The sequence below is a fragment of the Lolium perenne genome, chromosome 4 (assembly GCF_019359855.2).
Source record: "Lolium perenne isolate Kyuss_39 chromosome 4, Kyuss_2.0, whole genome shotgun sequence".
NCBI lineage: Eukaryota > Viridiplantae > Streptophyta > Magnoliopsida > Poales > Poaceae > Lolium > Lolium perenne.
In genome coordinates this window covers 338,656,484-338,677,296 of record NC_067247.2, presented here as the reverse complement: position 1 = coordinate 338,677,296, position 20,813 = coordinate 338,656,484, and the positions used below count along the sequence as shown (strand labels likewise).

The 20,813-nt window shown below is 42.7% G+C and overlaps 1 protein-coding gene across 1 annotated transcript; it reads left to right on the top strand.

Annotated features, from left to right (window-relative positions):
- Positions 1-13,642: 13,642 nt before the first annotated feature.
- Positions 13,643-20,253, top strand: LOC127296596 (uncharacterized). The gene is made up of 4 exons (XM_051326756.2): positions 13,643-15,216; positions 15,329-15,421; positions 15,513-15,666; positions 19,502-20,253. Exons 1-2 carry the CDS (start codon positions 13,643-13,645, stop codon positions 15,348-15,350), a joined length of 1,596 nt encoding a protein of 531 aa, XP_051182716.1. The 3' UTR covers positions 15,351-15,421; positions 15,513-15,666; positions 19,502-20,253.
- Positions 20,254-20,813: the final 560 nt, after the last annotated feature.

Genomic DNA, 20,813 nt, shown 5'->3' with positions numbered 1-20,813 from the left:
ATCCGAACCCCTTCCAGTATTAAGTTGGAAACAACACACAATTGCATTAAGTATGGTGCGTAATGTAATCAACAAATACATCCTTAGACATAGCATTGATGTTTTATCCCTAGTGGCAATAGCACATCCACAACCTTAGAACTTTCTGTCACTGTCCCAGATTTAATGGAGGCATGAACCCACTATCGAGCATAAATACTCCCTCTTGGAGTCACAAGTATCAACTTGGCCAGAGCCTCTACTAGCAACAGAGAGCATGCAAGATCATAAACAACTCATATAATAGATTGATAATCAACTTGACATAGTATTCCATATTCATCGGATCCCAACAAACACAACATGTAGCATTACAAATAGATGATCTTGATCATGATAGGCAGCTCACAAGATCTAACATGATGGCACAATGAGGAGAAGACAACCATCTAGCTGCTATGGACCCATAGTCCAGGGGTGAACTACTCACACATCAATCCGGAGACGATCATGGTGATGAAGAGACCTCCGGGAGATGATTCCCCTCTCCGGCAGGGTGCCGGAGGCGAAATCCTGAATCCCCCGAGATGGGATTGGCGGCGGCGTCTCTGGAAGGTTTCCGTATCGTGGCTCTCGGTAAAAGGGTTTTCGCGACGAAGGCTATAAGTAGGCGGAAGGGCAGGGTCGGTGGAGGTACAGGGGCCCCACACCATAGGCCGGCGCGGGCCCCATGCTGGCTGCGCCGCCCTATGGGTACGGGCCCTCGTGGCCCCACTTCGTATCCCTTTCGGTCTTCTGGAAGCTCCGTGGAAAAATAAGACCCTGGGCGTTGATTTCGTCCAATTCCGAGAATATTTCCTTTGTAGGATTTCTGAAACAAAAAACAGCAGAAAATAGCAACTGGCTCTTCGGCATCTCGTCAATAGGTTAGTGCCGGAAAATGCATAATAATGACATAAAGTATGTATAAAACATGTGAGTATCATCATAAAAGTAGCATGGAACATAAGAAATTATAGATACGTTTGAGACGTATCATGGCTCTCGGTATTAGGGTTTTCGCGACGGAGAGATTAAATAGGCGAAGGGGCAGAGTCGGGGGACGCTCGAGGGGCCCACCCCATACGGCGGGGCAGCCAGGGGTGGGGCCGCGCCCCCCTAGGGTGTGGCCGCCTCGTCGCCCCTCTTCATCTCTGATGACCCACAAGTATAGGGGATCGCAACAGTCTTCGAGGGAAGTAAAACCCAATTTATTGATTCGACACAAGGGGAGACAAAGAATACTTGAAAGCCTTAACAGCGGAGTTGTCAATTCAGCTGCACCTGGAAACAGACTAGCTCGCAAGAGTTTACCAGTAGTAACAGTTTTATAGCAGTAGCAGTAGTGAAATAACAGCAGCAGAGTAACAAAGACAGCAGTAGTGATTTTAGTAAACAGCAGGATTAAAATACTGTAGGCACGGGGACGGATGAACGGGCGTTGCATGGATGAGAGAAACTCATGTAACAATCATAGCAGGGCATTTGCAGATAATAATAAAACGGTGTCCAAGTACAAAGCAATCAATAGGCATGTGTTCTAATTATAGTCGTACGTGCTCGCAATGAGAAACTTGCACAACATCTTTTGTCCTACCAGCCGGTGGCAGCCGGGCCTCAAGGGAAACTACTGGATATTAAGGTACTCCTTTTAATAGAGTACCGGAGCAAAGCATTAACACTCCGTGAACACATGTGATCCTCACATCACTACCATTCCCTCCGGTTGTCCCGATTTCTGTCACTTCGGGGCCATCGGTTCCGGACAGCGACATGTGTATACAACTTGCAGGTAAGATCAATAAACAATGAATATCATGATGAAACAATAACATGTTCAGATCTGAGATCATGGCACTCGGGCCCTAGTGACAAGCATTAAGCATAACAAGTTGCAACAATATCATCAAAGTACCAATTACGGACACTAGGCACTATGCCCTAACAATCTTATGCTATTACATGACCAATCTCATCCAATCCCTACCATCCCCTTCGGCCTACAGCGGGGGAATTACTCACACATGGATGGGGGAAGCATGGCTGGTTGATGGAGAGGCGTTGGCGGTGATGATGGCGATGATCTCCTCCAATTCCCCGTCCCGGCGGAGTGCCAGAACGGAGACTTCTGGCTCCCGCGATGGAGTTTCGCGATGTGGCGGCGTTCTGGAGGCTTTCTGGCGACTTCGACTTCTCCCCGTGCGTTTTTAGGTCGAGGCCAATAAGTAGTCTGAAGGAGGGCGTCGGAGGCCGGCCGAGGGGGCCACACCATAGGGCCGCGCGGCCCCCCCTAGGCCGCGCCGCCTTATGGTGTGGGGCCCTCGGGCCTCCACCTTACTTGTCCTTACGCTCCGTCGATGTTCGGGAAAATAGGGCCTTCTGCATAAATTCCGAGGATTTTCCCGAAAGTTGGATTTCTGCACAAAAACGAGACACCAGAACAGTTCTACTGAAAACAGCGTTAGTCCATGTTAGTTGCATCCAAAATACACAAATTAGAGGCAAAACAATAGCAAAAGTGTTCGGGAAAGTAGATACGTTTTGGACGTATCAACTCCCCCCAAGCTTAGCTTATTGCTTGTCCTCAAGCAATTCAGTTAACAACTGAGCGATAAAAGAACTTTCACGAACACATTTGCTCATATGATGTATATATTCTCATGCTATGGCTAATACTTAAGCAGTTCATAATGAGATACATGCAAATAAGATCATCTAACAGCTATGTCAATCATGGAGAGGTACCAACAATTAATAATAAGCATCATGAATCATGTATATAAGCAGGATTGCAATGTTCATAAGAGAGTATGATAAAGTGGTATCTCGCTTGCCCGTATTTGATCGGCAAAACATAAATGCCCAGGCACCTCTAGAGTTCATAGGAAGACTAGAAGTAGTGATTGTCAAAGATAAAAGCATCAAAGTTATACCACAATCAATCATATTTTGAGACAAGCATATTATACTAAGAATGACAGTTGTGCTCTCAAGATAGTGCTCAAAGAAATAATGGAGACACAACATAGAAGTAAAAGATTGACCCTTCGCAGAGGGAAGCAGGGATTAACATGCGCTAGAGCTTTTCATTTTTGAAATCAGGAGTAAAATCATTTTGAGAGGTGTTTGTTGTTGTCAACGAATGGTAATGGGTACACTAACTACCTCACCAACCGGACTTCCAAGAGCGGCTCCCATGAATTATTTGCATGTTTATGTGGCACTCCTTCCAACCTTTCTTACACAAACCATGGCTAACCGAATCCTCGGGTGCCTGCCAACAATCTCATACCATGAAGGAGTGCCTTTTTATTTTAGTTTTATTATGATGATGACACTCCCCCCAACCTTTGCTTACACAAGCCATGGCTAACCGAATCCTTTGGGTGCCGTCCAACAATCACATACCATGGAGGAGTGTCTATTTAAGTTAATTAATTCGGGACTGGGAATCCCATTGCCAGCTCTTTTTGCAAAATTATTGGATAAGCGGATGTGCCACTAGTCCATATGAGAGTCCGTCAAAAGTAAATGACAAGGTTGAAAGCTAAACACCACATACTTCCTCATGAGCTATGAAACGTAAACACAAATTGGGAAGCATTTTGAAGGTTTTAAAGGTAGCGCATGAGAATTTACTTGGAATGGTTTGAAATGCCATGCATAGGTATTTATGGTGGACACTCTGGAATAACTTGGTTTTCATGTGTTTGGAAGCACGAGCAGCGTTCCCGCTCAGTACAAGTGAAGGCTAGCAAAAGACTAGGGAGCGACAAATCAAGAGAGCAGTAACTGTCATAATCATGCTTCCCCCAGTACCGAGAGCCACGATACGGAAAACCTTCCAGAGACGCCGCCAACGCCGATCCCATATCGGGGGATCCAGGAGATCGCCTCCGGCACCCTGCCGGAGAGGGGAATCATCTCCCGGAGGACTCTACACCGCCATGGTCGCCTCCGGTGTGATGTGTGAGTAGTCTACCCCTGGACTATGGGTCCATAGCAGTAGCTAGATGGTTGTCTTCTCCCCATTGTGCTATCATTGTCGGATCTTGTGAGCTGCCTAACATGATCAAGATCATCTATCTGTAATTCTATATGTTGCGTTTGTTGGGATCCGATGAATAGAGAATACTTGTTATGTTGATTATCAAAGTTATATCTACGTGTTGTTTATGATCTTGCATGCTTTCCGTTACTAGTAGATGCTCTGGCCAAGTAGATGCTTGTAACTCCAAGAGGGAGTACTTATGCTCGATAGTGGGTTCATGCCTGCATTGACACAGGACGGTGAGAAAGTTCTAAGGTTGTGTTGTCTTGTGGCCACTAGGGATAAAACATTGATGCTATGTCTAAGGATGTAGTTGTTGATTACATTACGCACCATACTTAATGCAATTGTCTGTTGCTTTGCAACTTAATCTTGGAGGGGTTCGGATGATAACCTGAAGGTGGACTTTTTAGGCATAGATGCAGTTGGATGGCGGTCTATGTACTTTGTCGTAATGCCCAATTAAATCTCACTATACTCATCATAATATGTATGTGCATGGTCATGCCCTCTTTATTTGTCAATTGCCCAACTGTAATTTGTTCACCCAACATGCTGTTCGTCTTATGGGAGAGACACCTCTAGTGAACTGTGGACCCCGGTCCAATTCTCTTTACTGAAATACAATCTCTTTGCAATACTTGTTCTACGTTTTCTGCAAACAATCATCTTCCACACAATACGGTTAATCCTTTGTTACAGCAAGCCGGTGAGATTGACAACCTCACTGTTTCGTTGGGGCAAAGTACTTTGGTTGTGTTGTGCAGGTTCCACGTTGGCGCCGGAATCCCTGGTGTTGCGCCGCACTACATCTCGCCGCCATCAACCTTCAACGTGCTTCTTGACTCCTACTGGTCCGATTAAACCTTGGTTTCTTCGAGGAAACTTGCCGCTGTGCGCATCACACCTTCCTCTTGGGGTTCCCAACGGACGTGCCAACCACACGCATCAAGCAAATTTCTGGCGCCGTTGCCGGGGAGATCAAGACACGCTGCAAGGGGAGTCTCCACTTCTCAATCTCTTTACTTTGTTTTTGTCTTGCTTAGTTTTATTTACTACTTTGTTTGCCGCACTAAATCAAAATACAAAAAAATTAGTTGCTAGTTTTACTTTACTTGCTATCTTGTTTGCTATATCAAAAAAAAAAACACAAAAAATTAGTTACTTGCATTTACTTTACTTAATTCATCATGTTTCCTTTTAATTTTACCACAAAAGACGTACCGGTAGGACGTGGGTCTATAGTTGGGAGAAATAATATAGAAGAATTTTTCAATCATGTTAGTACCATTGAAAATTTTGAAGATAGACACTTGGTAGACCTTGCGCCTACTTATGAAATTGCTGCTGCGCATTTAGTTCGCCTGTTGGAAACTAAATTTGTTAATCTCAATCCTATAATCCAACACATGTTTCTCACACTTGGTGATATGGAAGAAGGGGAAAAGAAAGATTTTGTTTTAGAAACCCTTCTTAGAGAATTTGGTGGTCTAGCAAGAGAAGCTAGAAAGGTCTTTGCTAAATTTAATATGCTTGGTTCACATACTAATTTTGTTAGTCTCCTTGAAAAGATGGACATGGATAGAATAAGATACACTAATAATATTGATGATGGTGGGGAGATCAAAGCACCAATACCATGCAAACTCTTAGCTATGAATGATGCACTAGAAAATAACTATGCTTGGCTTGTTCCTGAAAATTTGTTTGATGAGAGTAGCACGCCTAAGACTAATGAAAAGGGGGATGCTAAAACTTATGTATCTAATATACTATGCCTGGTTGAGAAAACTCCACACCCCGCTGAGAATGTACCATCTTTCGATAATACTTGATACACACTTTCTGCGCCTAGCTGAAAGGCGTTAAAGAAAAGCGCTTATGGGAGACAACCCATGTTTTTACCTACAGTACTTTGTTTTTATTTTGTGTCTTGGAAGTTGTTTACTACTGTAGCAACCTCTCCTTATCTTAGTTTTGTGTTTTGTTGTGCCAAGTTAAGCCGTTGATAGAAAAGTAAGTACTAGATTTGGATTACTGCACAGTTCCAGATTTCTTTGCTGTCACGACTCTGGGTCTACCTCCCTGTAGGTAGCTCAGAAAATTAAGCCAATTTACGTGCATGATCCTCAGATATGTACGCAACTTTCATTCAATTTGAGCATTTTCATTTGAGCAAGTCTGGTGCCATTTTAAAATTCGTCAATACGAACTGTTCTGTTTTGACAGATTCTGCCTTTTATTTCGCATTGCCTCTTTTGCTTTGTTGGATGAATTTCTTTGATCCACTAATGTCCAGTAGCATTATGCAATGTCCAGAAGTGTTAAGAATGATTGTGTCACCTCTGAATATGTTAATTTTTATTGTGCACTAACCCTCTAATGAGTTGTTTCGAGTTTGGTGTGGAGGAAGTTTTCAAGGATCAAGAGAGGAGTATGATGCAACATGATCAAGGAGAGTGAAAGCTCTAAGCTTGGGGATGCCCCGGTGGTTCACCCCTGCATATATCAAGAAGACTCAAGCGTCTAAGCTTGGGGATGCCCAAGGCATCCCCTTCTTCATCGACAACATTATCAGGTTCCTCCCCTGAAACTATATTTTTATTCCATCACATCTTATGTGCTTTGCTTGGAGCGTCGGTTTGTTTTTTTTGTTTTTTTGTTTTGTTTGAATAAAATGGATCCTAGCATTCACTTTATGGGAGAGAGACACGCTCCGCTGTAGCATATGGACAAGTATGTCCTTGGTTTCTACTCATAGTATTCATGGCGAAGTTTCTCCTTCGTTAAATTGTTATATGGTTGGAATTGGAAAATGATACATGTAGTAATTGCTATTAATGTCTTGGGTAATGTGATACTTGGCAATTGTTGTGCTCATGATTAAGCTCTTGCATCATATTCTTTGCACCCATTAATGAAGAAATACATAGAGCATGCTAAAATTTGGTTTGCATATTTGGTTTCTCTAAGGTCTAGATAATTTCTAGTATTGAGTTTGAACAACAAGGAAGACGGTGTAGAGTCTTATAATGTTTTCAATATGTCTTTTATGTGAGTTTTGCTGCACCGGTTCATCCTTGTGTTTGTTTCAAATAACCTTGCTAGCCTAAACCTTGTATCGAGAGGGAATACTTCTCATGCATCCAAAATACTTGAGCCAACCACTATGCCATTTGTGTCCACCATACCTACCTACTACATGGTATTTCCCGCCATTCCAAAGTAAATTGCTTGAGTGCTACCTTTAAAATTCCATCATTCACCTTTGCAATATATAGCTCATGGGACAAATAGCTTAAAAACTATTGTGGTATTGAATATGTAATTATGCACTTTATCTCTTACTAAGTTGCTTGTTGTGCGATAACCATGTTCACTGGGGACGCTATCAACTATTCATTGTTGAATTTCATGTGAGTTGCTATGCATGTCCGTCTTGTCTGAAGTAAGAGAGATCTACCACCTTATGGTTAAGCATGCATATGTTAGAGAAGAACATTGGGCCGCTAACTAAAGCCATGATCCATGGTGGAAGTTTCAGTTTTGGACATATATCCTCAATCTCAAATGAGAAAATTATTAATTGTTGTTACATGCTTATGCATAAAAGAGGAGTCCATTATCTGTTGTCTATGTTGTCCCGGTATGGATGTCTAAGTTGAAGAATAATCAATAACGAGAAATCCAATGCGAGCTTTCTCCTTAGACCTTTGTACAGGCGGCATAGAGGTACCCCTTTGTGACACTTGGTTAAAACAGTGCATTGTGATGATCCGGTAGTCCAAGCTAATTAGGACAAGGTGCGGGCACTATTAGTACACTATGCATGAGGCTTGCAACTTATAAGATATAATTTACATGATGCATATGCTTTATTACTACTGTTGACAAAATTGTTTCATGTTTTCAAAATCAAAGCTCTAGCACAAATATAGCAATCGATGCTTTTCCTTTTTGAAGGACCATTCTTTTACTTTCAATGTTGAGTCAGTTCACCTATTTCTCTCCACCTCAAGAAGCAAACACTTGTGTGAACTGTGCATTGATTCCTACATACTTGCTTATTGCACTTATTATACTACTCTATGTTGACAATATCCATGAGATATACATGTTACAAGTTGAAAGCAACCGCTGAAACTTAATCTTCTTTTGTGTTGCTTCAATGCCTTTACTTTGAATTATTGCTTTATGAGTTAACTCTTATGCAAGACTTATTAATGCTTGTCTTGAAGTGCTATTCATGAAAAGTCTTTGCTTTATGATTCACTTGTTTACTCATGTCATATACATTGTTTTGATCGCTGCATTCACTACATATGCTTTACAAATAGTATGATCAAGGTTATGATGGCATGTCACTCCAGAAATTATCTGTGTTATCGTTTTACCTGCTCGGGACGAGCAGAACTAAGCTTGGGGATGCTGATACGTCTCCGACGTATCGATAATTTCTTATGTTCCATGCCACATTATTGATGTTATCTACATGTTTTATGCACACTTTATGTCATATTCGTGCATTTTAAGAACTAACCTATTAACAAGATGCCGAAGTGCCGATTCTTTGTTTTCTGCTGTTTTTGGTTTCAGAAATCCTAGTAAGGAAATATTCTCGGAATTGGACGAAATCAACGCCCAGGGCCTATTTTTCCACGAAGCTTCCGTAAGACCGAAGACGAAACGAAGTGGGGCCACGAGGCGCCGGACTACAGGCGGCGCGGCCTAGGGTTGGGCCGCGCGGCCCTGTCATCTGGGGCCCTCGTGTGCCCTCTTGACTTGTCCTTCCGCCTACTTAAAGCCTCCGTGACGAAACCCCCAGTACCGAGAGCCACGATACGGAAAACCTTCCAGAGATGCCGCCAACGCCGATCCCATCTCGGGGGATCCAGGAGATCGCCTCCGGCACCCTGCCGGAGAGGGGAATCATCTCCCGGAGGACTCTACACCGCCATGGTCGCCTCCGGTGTGATGTGTGAGTAGTCTACCCCTGGACTATGGGTCCATAGCAGTAGCTAGATGGTTGTCTTCTCCCCATTGTGCTATCATTGTCGGATCTTGTGAGCTGCCTAACATGATCAAGATCATCTATCTGTAATTCTATATGTTGCGTTTGTTGGGATCCGATGAATAGAGAATACTTGTTATGTTGATTATCAAAGTTATATCTACGTGTTGTTTATGATCTTGCATGCTTTTCGTTACTAGTAGATGCTCTGGCCAAGTAGATGCTTGTAACTCCAAGAGGGAGTACTTATGCTCGATAGTGGGTTCATGCCTGCATTGACACCTGGGACAAGTGATGAAAGTTCTAAGGTTGTGTTGTCTTGTTGCCACTAGGGATAAAACATTGATGCTATGTCTAAGGATGTAGTTGTTGATTACATTACGCACCATACTTAATGCAATTGTCTGTTGCTTTGCAACTTAATCGGAGGGTTCGGATGATAACTCGAAGGTGGACTTTTTAGGCATAGATGCAGTTGGATGGCGGTCTATGTACTTTGTCGTAATGCCCAATTAAATCTCACTATACTCATCATAATATGTATGTGCATGGTCATGCCCTCTTTATTTGTCAATTGCCCAACTGTAATTTGTTCACCCAACATGCTGTTCGTCTTATGGGAGAGACACCTCTAGTGAACTGTGGACCCCGGTCCAATTCTCTTTACTGAAATACAATCTACTGCAATACTTGTTCTACTGTTTTCTGCAAACAATCATCTTCCACACAATACGGTTAATCCTTTGTTACAGCAAGCCGGTGAGATTGACAACCTCACTGTTTCGTTGGGGCAAAGTACTTTGGTTGTGTTGTGCAGGTTCCACGTTGGCGCCGGAATCCCTAGTGTTGCGCCGCACTACATCTCGCCGCCATCAACCTTCAACGTGCTTCTTGACTCCTACTGGTCCGATTAAACCTTGGTTTCTTACTGAGGGAAACTTGCCGCTGTGCGCATCACACCTTCCTCTTGGGGTTCCCAACGGACGTGCCAACCACACGCATCAAGTAGCAGCTGCGGGAGGAGGCGGCGACAACGGAAGCGGCGGCATCGGCGGCGGAGGCGGATGCGTTGGCGGTGGCTGCGGCGGTGCAAATGGAGGAGGAAGCGGAGGAGGAGGAGGCGGAGGAGGAGGAGGACAGCGACGATGGGCCGGATCCGGATGAGGTGGCGGCGCAGCAACATGCGCTCCTCGAGTCGTCCGAGCCGCAGAAGAAGCTGCAGAACGAGCCCGTGCCCGCGAGGAGGAGCAGGTTCGCCGTGTCGTCGAACTCTCCCTCTAGCAGGAGAAGTTGGGGAGGGTAGGCGACGGCGCGGCGAACGATCACCGACGTCTTCTCGTCACACTCCGTAGGGAGAGGCGGCGTGCGGCGCACGAGCCACGGTGGAGGAGAGGCGATGACGGGGCGGGGACGTCGAACACCGCCGAGCGGTCAGTAGGTTATGGTTAGATATCCATCCGTTTTCATTTAAACTTGTAAAATATAATAAAATTTGAATTAAATCTTCATTTTCGTGCGTTTTTTTGGATTTAGGGTCTTATTTGGAGGATGTGGCTAGACAGCGACATCCTTGTAAACGCGGCACAAAGAAGAAAAGTCCTCAGATGCTTGATTCGGTACAGTTTAGTGAATGATTTGGAAAACGCGGCTCGAGATGCTCTTACGGGACCAGTTAGCAAACCTTTGTAGGCAAGCGAACTCTGGGATAATCAAAGAAACGAAGGAACCGAACGAAGGAAGCAGTAAATGGGCCAAGGCCATAAGAGCGACGGAGAGCGAGGGGGTACGCGGGTAAACCCTATACACCGACTAGGTCGGCGCGTACCGCGCACCGCACACCCCGCGTGCGGTTCCTCGGGCCGGCCCAGTTAGGGGCGGGCTTCGTCTTTTTTCGTTTTTTCTTTTCTTTTTTGTTTCTCCTTTTTTGTTTTGTTTTTCATGTTTTTGTTTTTTGTTTTCTTTTTCTTCCGTTCTTTTTTTCGTTTCTTTTTTGTTACTTTTGTTTTTCAAATTCGAAAAATAGAAATATTTTAAATATGTTCAAATTAAAAAATGTTTATTTTAAATTTGTTCATATAAAAAATGTTTAATTTAAAATTTGTTCAAATTAAAAGTGTTCGTCTTAAAATTAAAAAAATTAAAATAAAATTTTAAAAATAGATATTTTTGAAAAATGTTCAGATTAAAAAATATAGTTTTTAAAAATAGTGTTCAAATAAAAAAATTGTTCATACCCAAAAATTGTTCAAGTATGCAATTTTTAAAATTCGAAAATTGGTCAAAATATAAAAATTATTCAAATTTGAAAATTGTTCAAGTTTTAAAAATGTTCAAATTCGAAAATTGTTCATACATAAAAATTATTACATTTTCGAAAATAATGTTTTCCATATTTTGAAACTTTGAATTTAAAAATATTTTAGCTTTCAAAAAACGTAAAAAGAAAAGGCAGAAAAGAAAACGAAAAAATAAGGAAAAAGCGAAACAAAATGTTAGGCCGGTCCAAACCACCCACAGGGGGTGTGCGGCGTCTGGTCCGTGTCAACCAGGTCGGCATACAGCACCCCCGGTACGCGGGTCAGCGCTAACGGACGCTAAATCTATTACCTACTAATAAAGGAAGTAAGGTTTCTCCCCAAAATTTTCGTCCGTTTTTTAACTACCCTTAATTCTTGTCGAAATTACTGGACTGCCACCGCCAAGTCAAGAGAAAAACGCTTCGTGGATGCGATCCGTATAACTGACACAGACATTCTCTGGCCGCTCCTGGCCGGCGAAGCCTCCCCTCACGGCCTCACCAGGGTCCATCAGCCCTGAATCCGGGCACAGCCTCAGCCTTGCCGAATCCGGGCGCCTCCAACCCACCTCTTGCCACGCGCGCCTCCATGGCTGCCCGATTTCGTCCCTGTATCATGGGCGTGCCCCGCCTCAGCCCCGAGATCCCGGCGCAAAATCGAATGTATGGGGAATTAGTTGACTCACAAGAAGCGGCTGGCCGGCTGTTCGCTGCTCTGGTACGGAGAAGTCGCCGCCTTCGCCGCGAGATCCCGGTGCAAAACCAACCGGATGTGGGATTAGTTGACTCACGCGAAGCGGCTGCCCGCTGCGCTGGTAACATAACTGACAGCAGGGCCCGCTCCTGGAACATCTGTGTCGTGGCTCTGTAGAGGCACACGGTCAGGCGAGCATCGAAGCTGCGGTGCCGATGCCTGAGCCAGACGAGGCTACTTTGCCGGAGGATAGCCGAGAGGAGGAGAAGACCTCGAGATGTCGCTGATGTGTAGGCTACTGTGAGTTGCTAGACGGTGTTGTCTAATCGAAAAGGAAATGCGAAATCCTCGGCAATTCCAATTATTGGAGCGCCACCACAGTTGAGAGGAGGTGTAGTCAGTAGTGGATTTGGTCTGGTTAGTGATCTGGAGGATATGGAGAGCAGCAACAGCAGCACCGGCGGTCCGTCAGTTTCTTAATTCGTCGCTTCTTTTGCCTTCAGAATTTGTTCCGACCTCTACACAAAAGAAGCTCCGCCAGGCGCCAGCTGCTTTGGATGGTGTTGTGCTGCTTGGGTGATACTCCCTGGAGCTTTCTTAATGATAGTCTGCATCATTAGGTAAAGGTTCAGAGAAAGTTTCAAGTTTAGATCAGGGATAGGATACTATATCTGAACATGTTTCCTTACGGTGATAATAATCGCGGATGATTTTTGTGTACATATATTCTTTATGAAATTTGTTGAACCAGACTGTGTCTGAAATTTGCAGCCGCAGGAAAAGTTGTAGAAGCATTTTTATTCCCTATTTATATGGAGATAAAGTAAGAATCCATGGCATTTCTTCAGCTCTGTCAAGTAATATACGTCAGAATTTTTAAACAGATGAAAAGTTTCCCTTTTTATGCACATGTGATAGATGTGTAATAAATAGAAATGTCTTTTAGAAGCATCGACCTACTTAATCTGAAATAAAGCTATGTGACTTGCATAATTGAGGCATCGGCCTACTAGAATGTTATTCTCATGCGCAATGAAATTAACTATGGAGAACTCCTCGGCAACTCTAACCCTGAATTAACGCAGAATTTGTCATCCGCTGCCGTTGAACAAACGAGAACTCGATTTAAGATGTTTGTGCCCCCATGATGCAGATTTTGTTGATTATCCTTATATATGATACTTATGTCAATAACACATTCAACAAGGTTCGTCTAATGTCTGTAAATGTGGTTGTTTTTTTTATGCAAAACATAGTATTGGACAATGAATACACATCGGGCGTACATGCGACGCTTCCCACTAATGATGTTCCATCAACTACTTAACTAAAACTTTTTGATGTATACTTTAGTTGTACAAGAAAAACATACTTTGTGTGTTATTATGGTAATTTTTTTCCGTTGCAACGCACGGGTATTTTTCCTAGTAGTCCTCTAAAGGCTTGTTCGTCGGAGCGGCCCATTAAAAGGTCGTCTAAAGAAAAGATTGTGTGCCCGGAAACCCTTCTTCAGCCTTGGCCATTGTTCGACCTATCGATTCCAAATTCCGATCTTCGCTCTGAGCACCTACGATGGAGGCATCCATCCAGCCCCCCACCGTCGATGCCGTCGTAACCACCGTCGCCGCCATCTCCATGGCAGCTACCACCGCTACCGCCATACCCATCGCAGCTAGTACCGCTCCCGCCATCCCCATCCCCGCCGTCGATGCGGCCGCAACCATCGACACCCCCATCCCCGCCGTCGATGCGGCCGCAACCACTGCCCCCATCCCCACCGTAAATGCCGCCGCCGCCGCCGCCCCCGTCCCCGCCCCCATCTCCACTCCTGCCCCCGCCGTTGATGCGGCCGCAACCACCGCCGCCCCCATCTATCCCACCTGTGTTCTCCTCGAGAAGGAGGCTTACTACAAGGACTGCGACAACGCCACCACCGCTGAAGCCATGACGAGCACCGACCACATCGTCAAGGTTACATTTGTTCTGGCGGACCCGCCGGCAGTATCCTACTTTTGCGTCCACGGCCCTAAACTTGAGCATAAGGACTTCCTCTTCGCGCCACGGGTTGTATTCTCGGATAAAGATCTGGTTCTTCTCCGATTCGGCCTCCGCCCTCGTAGCACCACCGTCCGCAAGTCTCACCCTGTTCAATACTTCGTCTACAAGGCTGTTCATGGCAAGCCGTTCGAGGACGACCCCACTTCTCACCGGCCTAACAATACAACATCATATCCCAGCATCTTGCCGTTCGAGGACGAAGATGGAAATTTTCTTGTGGCAGATCTCACCATGACATCGACCACTGGGCACTACTATCTCCTCCACATCTTCTCGTCCAAGACGAAAGAGTGGACCACCAGGCCGTTGGAGTTGCAGGCATCTCCTGCCACGACAGATGACCTCCCTAGTCTAGCCCACAAGGTGATTGCTCTCGGAGCAGGTACCATAGGCTGGATTGACCTCTGGCGAGGCATTGTGATCTGCAATGTGTTCGACTCTGATCCTGTCCTCCGTTTCATCCCACTACCAAAGCCTGAATTCAACTTTCACCTGAAAGGTGACCCACAGCAAATCCGTGATGTCACATGTTGCAATGGTTTTATAAAGTTTATTGAGATGGAGCACTATCCCAGACCGGCTAGTTTTTATAGCAACAACAAAAGGAATTGCAAGACGACCAAGGATCTTGACAGCGAAGATGTCCTCTATGATTCCGACCTCTTCTTCCACAGCCTTGGCGGTTTGGAGAGCCCCAGTACTGTCCCTATTACTTGGAAGATCCGGACATGTTATAGGCACATTTCTTGGAACCTTTGGTGCAAGGGGCACGCTGTTCATGTTGATGACATCTTGGTCCACAAGCCAAGTTATTATATGATGTTGCCTGAGCTGTGGGATGACAGTGCTGGCAAGTTCACATTGAGGAATCTGACAGCAGTTTGCCCGACACTCGACATTCATGGTGGCGATGTTGTTTACCTTGTTTCTAAGGTAGGTATTTATGATAAGGACGCATGGGTGATTGGTGTAGACCTTCGAAAGAAGACAGTGGAAGTACTCGAACCATATTGTGCTGCGAGATCTAGTTTGCATCAGACGGCCTTTCTTGCCCGTACATTCTCTGGATATCTGAATGCAACTCCCAGGTATCTACACAGTGATATGAATCCTCCAAACTAACTGCATATTGTCCAAATTTCCACAAATTATTTTAGTGAATGGTATTTAACATATTTGCTTTCTTATTTTTCCTTTAAGGTCATCTCCGCCAGTCCACTGAATAGTCATCTTAGTCCAGGAAATATGATTCAAAACAATCTTAGGCCAGGAAATATGATTCAAAACAATCTGGTATCCAATCAATGGTCATCTATATGTTTCAGTTTTTTATCTGTTTGCAAACAGAATTAATTTAACCATGTCTTTGTGTCGACCCCAGCAGAATATGAAGATCATGGCTCACTTCTGTAGGAGTTCCATTCAACATGGCAATGAGGTACTTCCAGTCAATAGCGTCCAAGTTCAGCCACAGCTCGATTTACAGCTACACAGTTTTCCACAAACCCTGCAACACAATTTTACTCCATCAGGGTCAGGTAAGAACATTTTCCATGATTGTGACATGGTGCTGTCCTTTCCTTTACCCCTTCTATTTTATTGAAAATATTTAACCCTAAAGTATTAGAAGTTATTAAGCATTGTTCATCATTTTAAAAATTGCAAAAATATTTTCCCACGATGGTGTCACGCCTTACATGGATTACAGCTGCCTATATTGCCAGTAAGATACTAAAGTCACAATTTCATGTGTGCATAGTTTTACACTCTTGTTGCTGAGGCCTAAAATTTGACAGAACTTCCAGTAAAGAATTGTGTGTAATAATAAAGGACCATCTCTTCAAGTTGTGACTTATGTAACTCTTCAGCAATCAAATCTGAAACAGCCAGGAGCTTCTCTTCAGCATAATTATCAAAAGGGACAGAATTGAAGCTAATGAACATAGGAAATGTTATATTACTGCCCCCCTGCTTTTGATAATAAAGTATATTAAAAATGATAAAGAGGTATACTTGATTCATCTATGTGGGGAGTATGTACCTAGGCATACAGTAAGGAGAGTTAAATGTTATATTACTGCCCCCTGCTTTTGATAATAAATTATATTAAAAATAAGACTGCTCACAGTGGGGGTAACATAGGTGTAACATCACACATCCCAATGTATTTTGGTGACATGGCATGACAATAATTGAAGAAAGAGAGTGAAGTGGTAACTAGCTATGTTACCTTAACATCACACATTTCAATGCAATATAAGTCTACAATGTAATAAATGACACAATGCATGAAACCACATCTAAGTTACTCCCTCCGGTCCGGTATTCTGGGTTTCTAATGAAAATCTATTTGTTCCAAAACACCTAAGAAATAAGGCCTACACTACGGGAACCAGTCAAGGTGCCGACGGCCAGATCCTGTGCCGACGGCAAAATATCGGGGCCGTCGGCACAGGACTCGTTCTGGCCAGGCCAGCAGGTCAGCCGTCGGCACAGGTAAACCGTCAGCACATGAAGGTCTGTGCCGACGGCAACCGTCGGCACAGTTTCGGCCGTCGGCATAGCCTCTCCGCCGTGACGGCGAGCTAACAGCATCAGGCCTGTGCCGACGGCAAAGCCGTCGGCATATATTTTCAGCCCTGTGCCGACGGCTATTTTCCATTTTACGACATTAATCTTAAAAAAATCATAACTAAATCATTATAATTCATAAAAATACAAATAATATATCAAAATTTTCAGAAAAATAAGTTCTATCTTGGAAAAATATCAAACTTGAAATATTTAAAATGAAAAAGATCTTCATGCCCACCGTTTTGAATATAGTTTGAAACGGGCATAAAATATTCGAAAACGATCCAAACAATGTGAAACCTTCGCATGGTGTCATATTATGTGTCATAGTTGTAAGGAAAAATATTAAAGTTGGAAAATTGCGAACATCACAAAAAATCCTTCACAAAATGAGCTATCATGTTCGAGGTTTCATGACATTTAGGTCAAACGACCATGTTATGGATTGAATCGCGGCATAGTTTGTGATAATGTGCCCATATTATGCACACATGTGCATCTTGGGATGTCTTACGATATTGCAGGAGAAAGTTTTCCATTTTATCGCACGAAAAAACCATTTTTCATTTTTGAGGTGCTGAAAACGGGGTGTTTTGTGAAGCAACCACCAAATTAAAGATTGACATTGGTACCAACACATTTTTAAAAAATACTAGACCAACTAAGATGCAAAATTTCTCAACCGGTGTATGTGAAACCTTTCTCTCCACCCCTCATGAAAAAGATAAATTCCTGCTGAATCGGTAGGAGGCCGACCAGATTTGAACTACGGGTACATGAAATATTGCTCAAGATTTTTTGTAAAAATCATTTTTAGATTCACAACATGCTATTTCATCAGAAATCCAGTGCAAGTTTGGCGAGCCTCAGCCCCGGGCAAAGGATCTTCATGCCCGCCGTTTTGAATATAGTTTGAAACGGGCATAAAAAATCGAAAACGATCCAAACAATGTGAAACCTTCGCGTGGTGTCATATTATGTGTCATAGTTGCAAGAAAAAATATTAAAGTTGGAAAATTGCGAACATCACAAAAAATCCTTCACAAAATGAGCTATCATGTTCGAGGTTTCATGACATTTAGGTCAAACGACAATGTTATGGATAGAATCACGATATAGTTTGTGATAATACACCCATATTGTGCATACATGTGTATATTGGGATGTCTTACGATATTGCAGGAGGAAGTTTTCCATTTCATCGCACGAAAAAACCATTTTCCATTTTTGAGGTGCCGAAAACGGGGTGTTTTGTGAAGCAACCACCAAATTAAAGTTTCACATTGGTACCAACATATTTTTTTAAAATACTAGACCACCTAAGATGAAAAATTTCCCTACCGGTGTATCTGGAACTTTTACGTCTATCCCTCATGAAAAAGACAAATTCCTGCCGAATCGGTAGGAGGCCGGCCAGATTTGAAATACTGGTACATGATCTAATGCTCAAGATTTTTTGGAAAAAATATTTTTAGATTCAAAATATGATATAGATGTCATATTTGGATTCCTCTCATTTTTCTAATCGATTTAGACATATTATTTGTCAAATTTTGATTTACAGATTTAAAGATATTAATTATTCCATATTAAATAAAAAAGAAAAAATAAATCATTTTATTGTCCATTTGAATTCAAGATTAATATACTTATTCTTGTAGTTTATGTAGGTAATTGTTTGGAATTCAAAAAATAATGATGTGCAACATCAAGTAATAAGGGTTAATAGTATTGATATGGTATTATTGTCATCAAGGTGTCATTTCTTTCATGGAATCTAGTCTAATGGAACCAAGAAGTTAAGCGTGTTAGGGGTGGAGTAGTGTGAGGATGGGTGACTGACCGGGAAGTTTGACCATGAGTGGAATTTGACCTAATATTAAGTGTAGTTAGAGTTAAAATGGTGCATGTGAGAGATTAAAAAAATTGGGATAAAAAAATTTGAAAAAATTTTAAATTTATTTTTTTGAAAAAATTTGAGCCAGAATTACCAAACGGCGTTATTTCTATGCCGACGGCAACTTTGACTGTGCCGAGGCGTTATTGTACCGACGGCAAGGTGCCGACGGCTGCCGTCGGCACAAGCCTGTGCCGAAGGCAAAGCAAGCTGTGCCGACGGCCGCCTTGACTGGTTCCCGTAGTGCTACTTTCATTTAATCACCTAATTAACCGTGCCCTATGATTACTCCTAGTGGCAGCATGTGGCTCTCTCTCTATGTGAAAAGGAATCTGCATGCATGGATGGCTCGTTCTCTCACCTTCCTTTTATTGTTTTTTCGGAATCTGACCAATGCAGCCCAATAATTTTGGCTAGGAACTTTTTCTCTGTACGTTGCGCATGCAAACCAGAAATTTCGTGTGGGCCAGACTGCCTGTTCGTTGCTCTCCTTAATAGCGATCCCTAACCAAAATTTAAACAACAAAGCTGGTTGGTGGATACGTACGCCAGTAGCCTTTCACCTTGGTCGCGCTGCTGGGTCTAATAAGCCCAGAATACCAGACCGGAGGGAGTACTACTACCCACTATGGAGATAGTAAATTAAATTAGTAACATGACATATGTTACTAGTCTAAGTTACTTCCCACTATGAGCAGCCTAAAGAGGTATACTTGATTCATCTATGTGGGAAGTATGTACCTAGGTGTACAGTAAGGAGAGTTAAAAATTTAGCCTTCTGCAAAAACGAGGAGCCTGAACAGGTTACCAATTGATGTTTTAGTGAACTGTGCATGCAATAATTAATTTTGTTTTGTTTGGTGGAATATCCGTTCAGGTTTAATGGTAACATTATTTTGCAGGATATGTTTTTCCAGTGAGCTCCAGTCGACATGCCCAATGCTCAACACTGATGCCTATGACCAGCTATGTCTCTTAGGCTACTCATAGTGGGGAGTAACATAAGGTGGTGTCATGCATAAGTTACTAGTCCATGTTACTACCTTCATAGTGGAAAGTAACTTAGAGATGGTATCATGCAAAGTCTCATTTATTAGTTTGTAGACTCATTTTATCTTGGGGTGTGTGATGTTATGGTAACATAGCTAGTTACCACTTTCTTCTTTTTCTTCATTTATTGCTATGCCATATCACCAAAACATCTTGAAGTGTGTGATGTTACTACCTAAGTTACTCCCACTATGAGCAGTCTTAACGCTGAAGGACAGTCGATTCCAGCAGCAGACGCCTTGGAGCTAGCGTCCCCATCCGTGCCTTTCTCCAGCAGCAGATGCCTCCATTACTCAGCTGTCCCTGCATCCGTACCTTCAGAACCAACCACAGCCGGTATTGCTTGCAGGCTTCTAATAATCCTATAAACAAGTGAATCACTCCAGTCATTTGTATCGTGGAATGTTTACCAGAATTGAACATCACAGACGTGAAAAACTTTCGTCACTTGTTGTGTCTTGGTGTTTAATTTATTAGCAGTTGATATGTAAGTTAATGAAGTTTGTTCTGCTTATGTCTTCTTGTATGTTACACTATTATGCTGACAGTTTGCTGATCATGGGTGTTGTTTGAAAACATCAACTAAACCATGATGTTTTGTGGTGGTACCTGTTTGAAATGTTTCTGATTGAAAATCCGCAGAGTTTAGATAACAATTAATATGCCGTGAATCCTTTCTCTAAAAGCCCTGGTGGTGAAAATAGGTGTGAATCTAGAATTGTAAACAACACAAGACAAGCCCTCGTGCCCAAAATGAAATGCATATAAATTTTAGTCAAAGTTGAACTTTATAAAGTTTAATCAGGTATATTGATCATGTACAATGTAAAATTAATATTAATAGAATTATCATGTGATATAGTTTTATATTATAAAAAATTGATATTGGTAGATTTTTTGTATTATTTTCTATATTTGTAGCCAAAATTTGCAAATTTGATTTGCACAATAGACGCTACATATTTTGAACACTAGTGTAGCATGTTTTCTTTTAATTCAATACCACATATACTTATAGTGCCAAATAGTACATGGTAGAGAACACAAGGTGACTCCAACCAATTACAAAATAAAGTATAAAAGAAATGAGCAAATCATTGAGATCTTCAAATTCTTCTTTCATCCATGACACAATCTTGTAGTTATGCGAAGGCAACCAAGAAC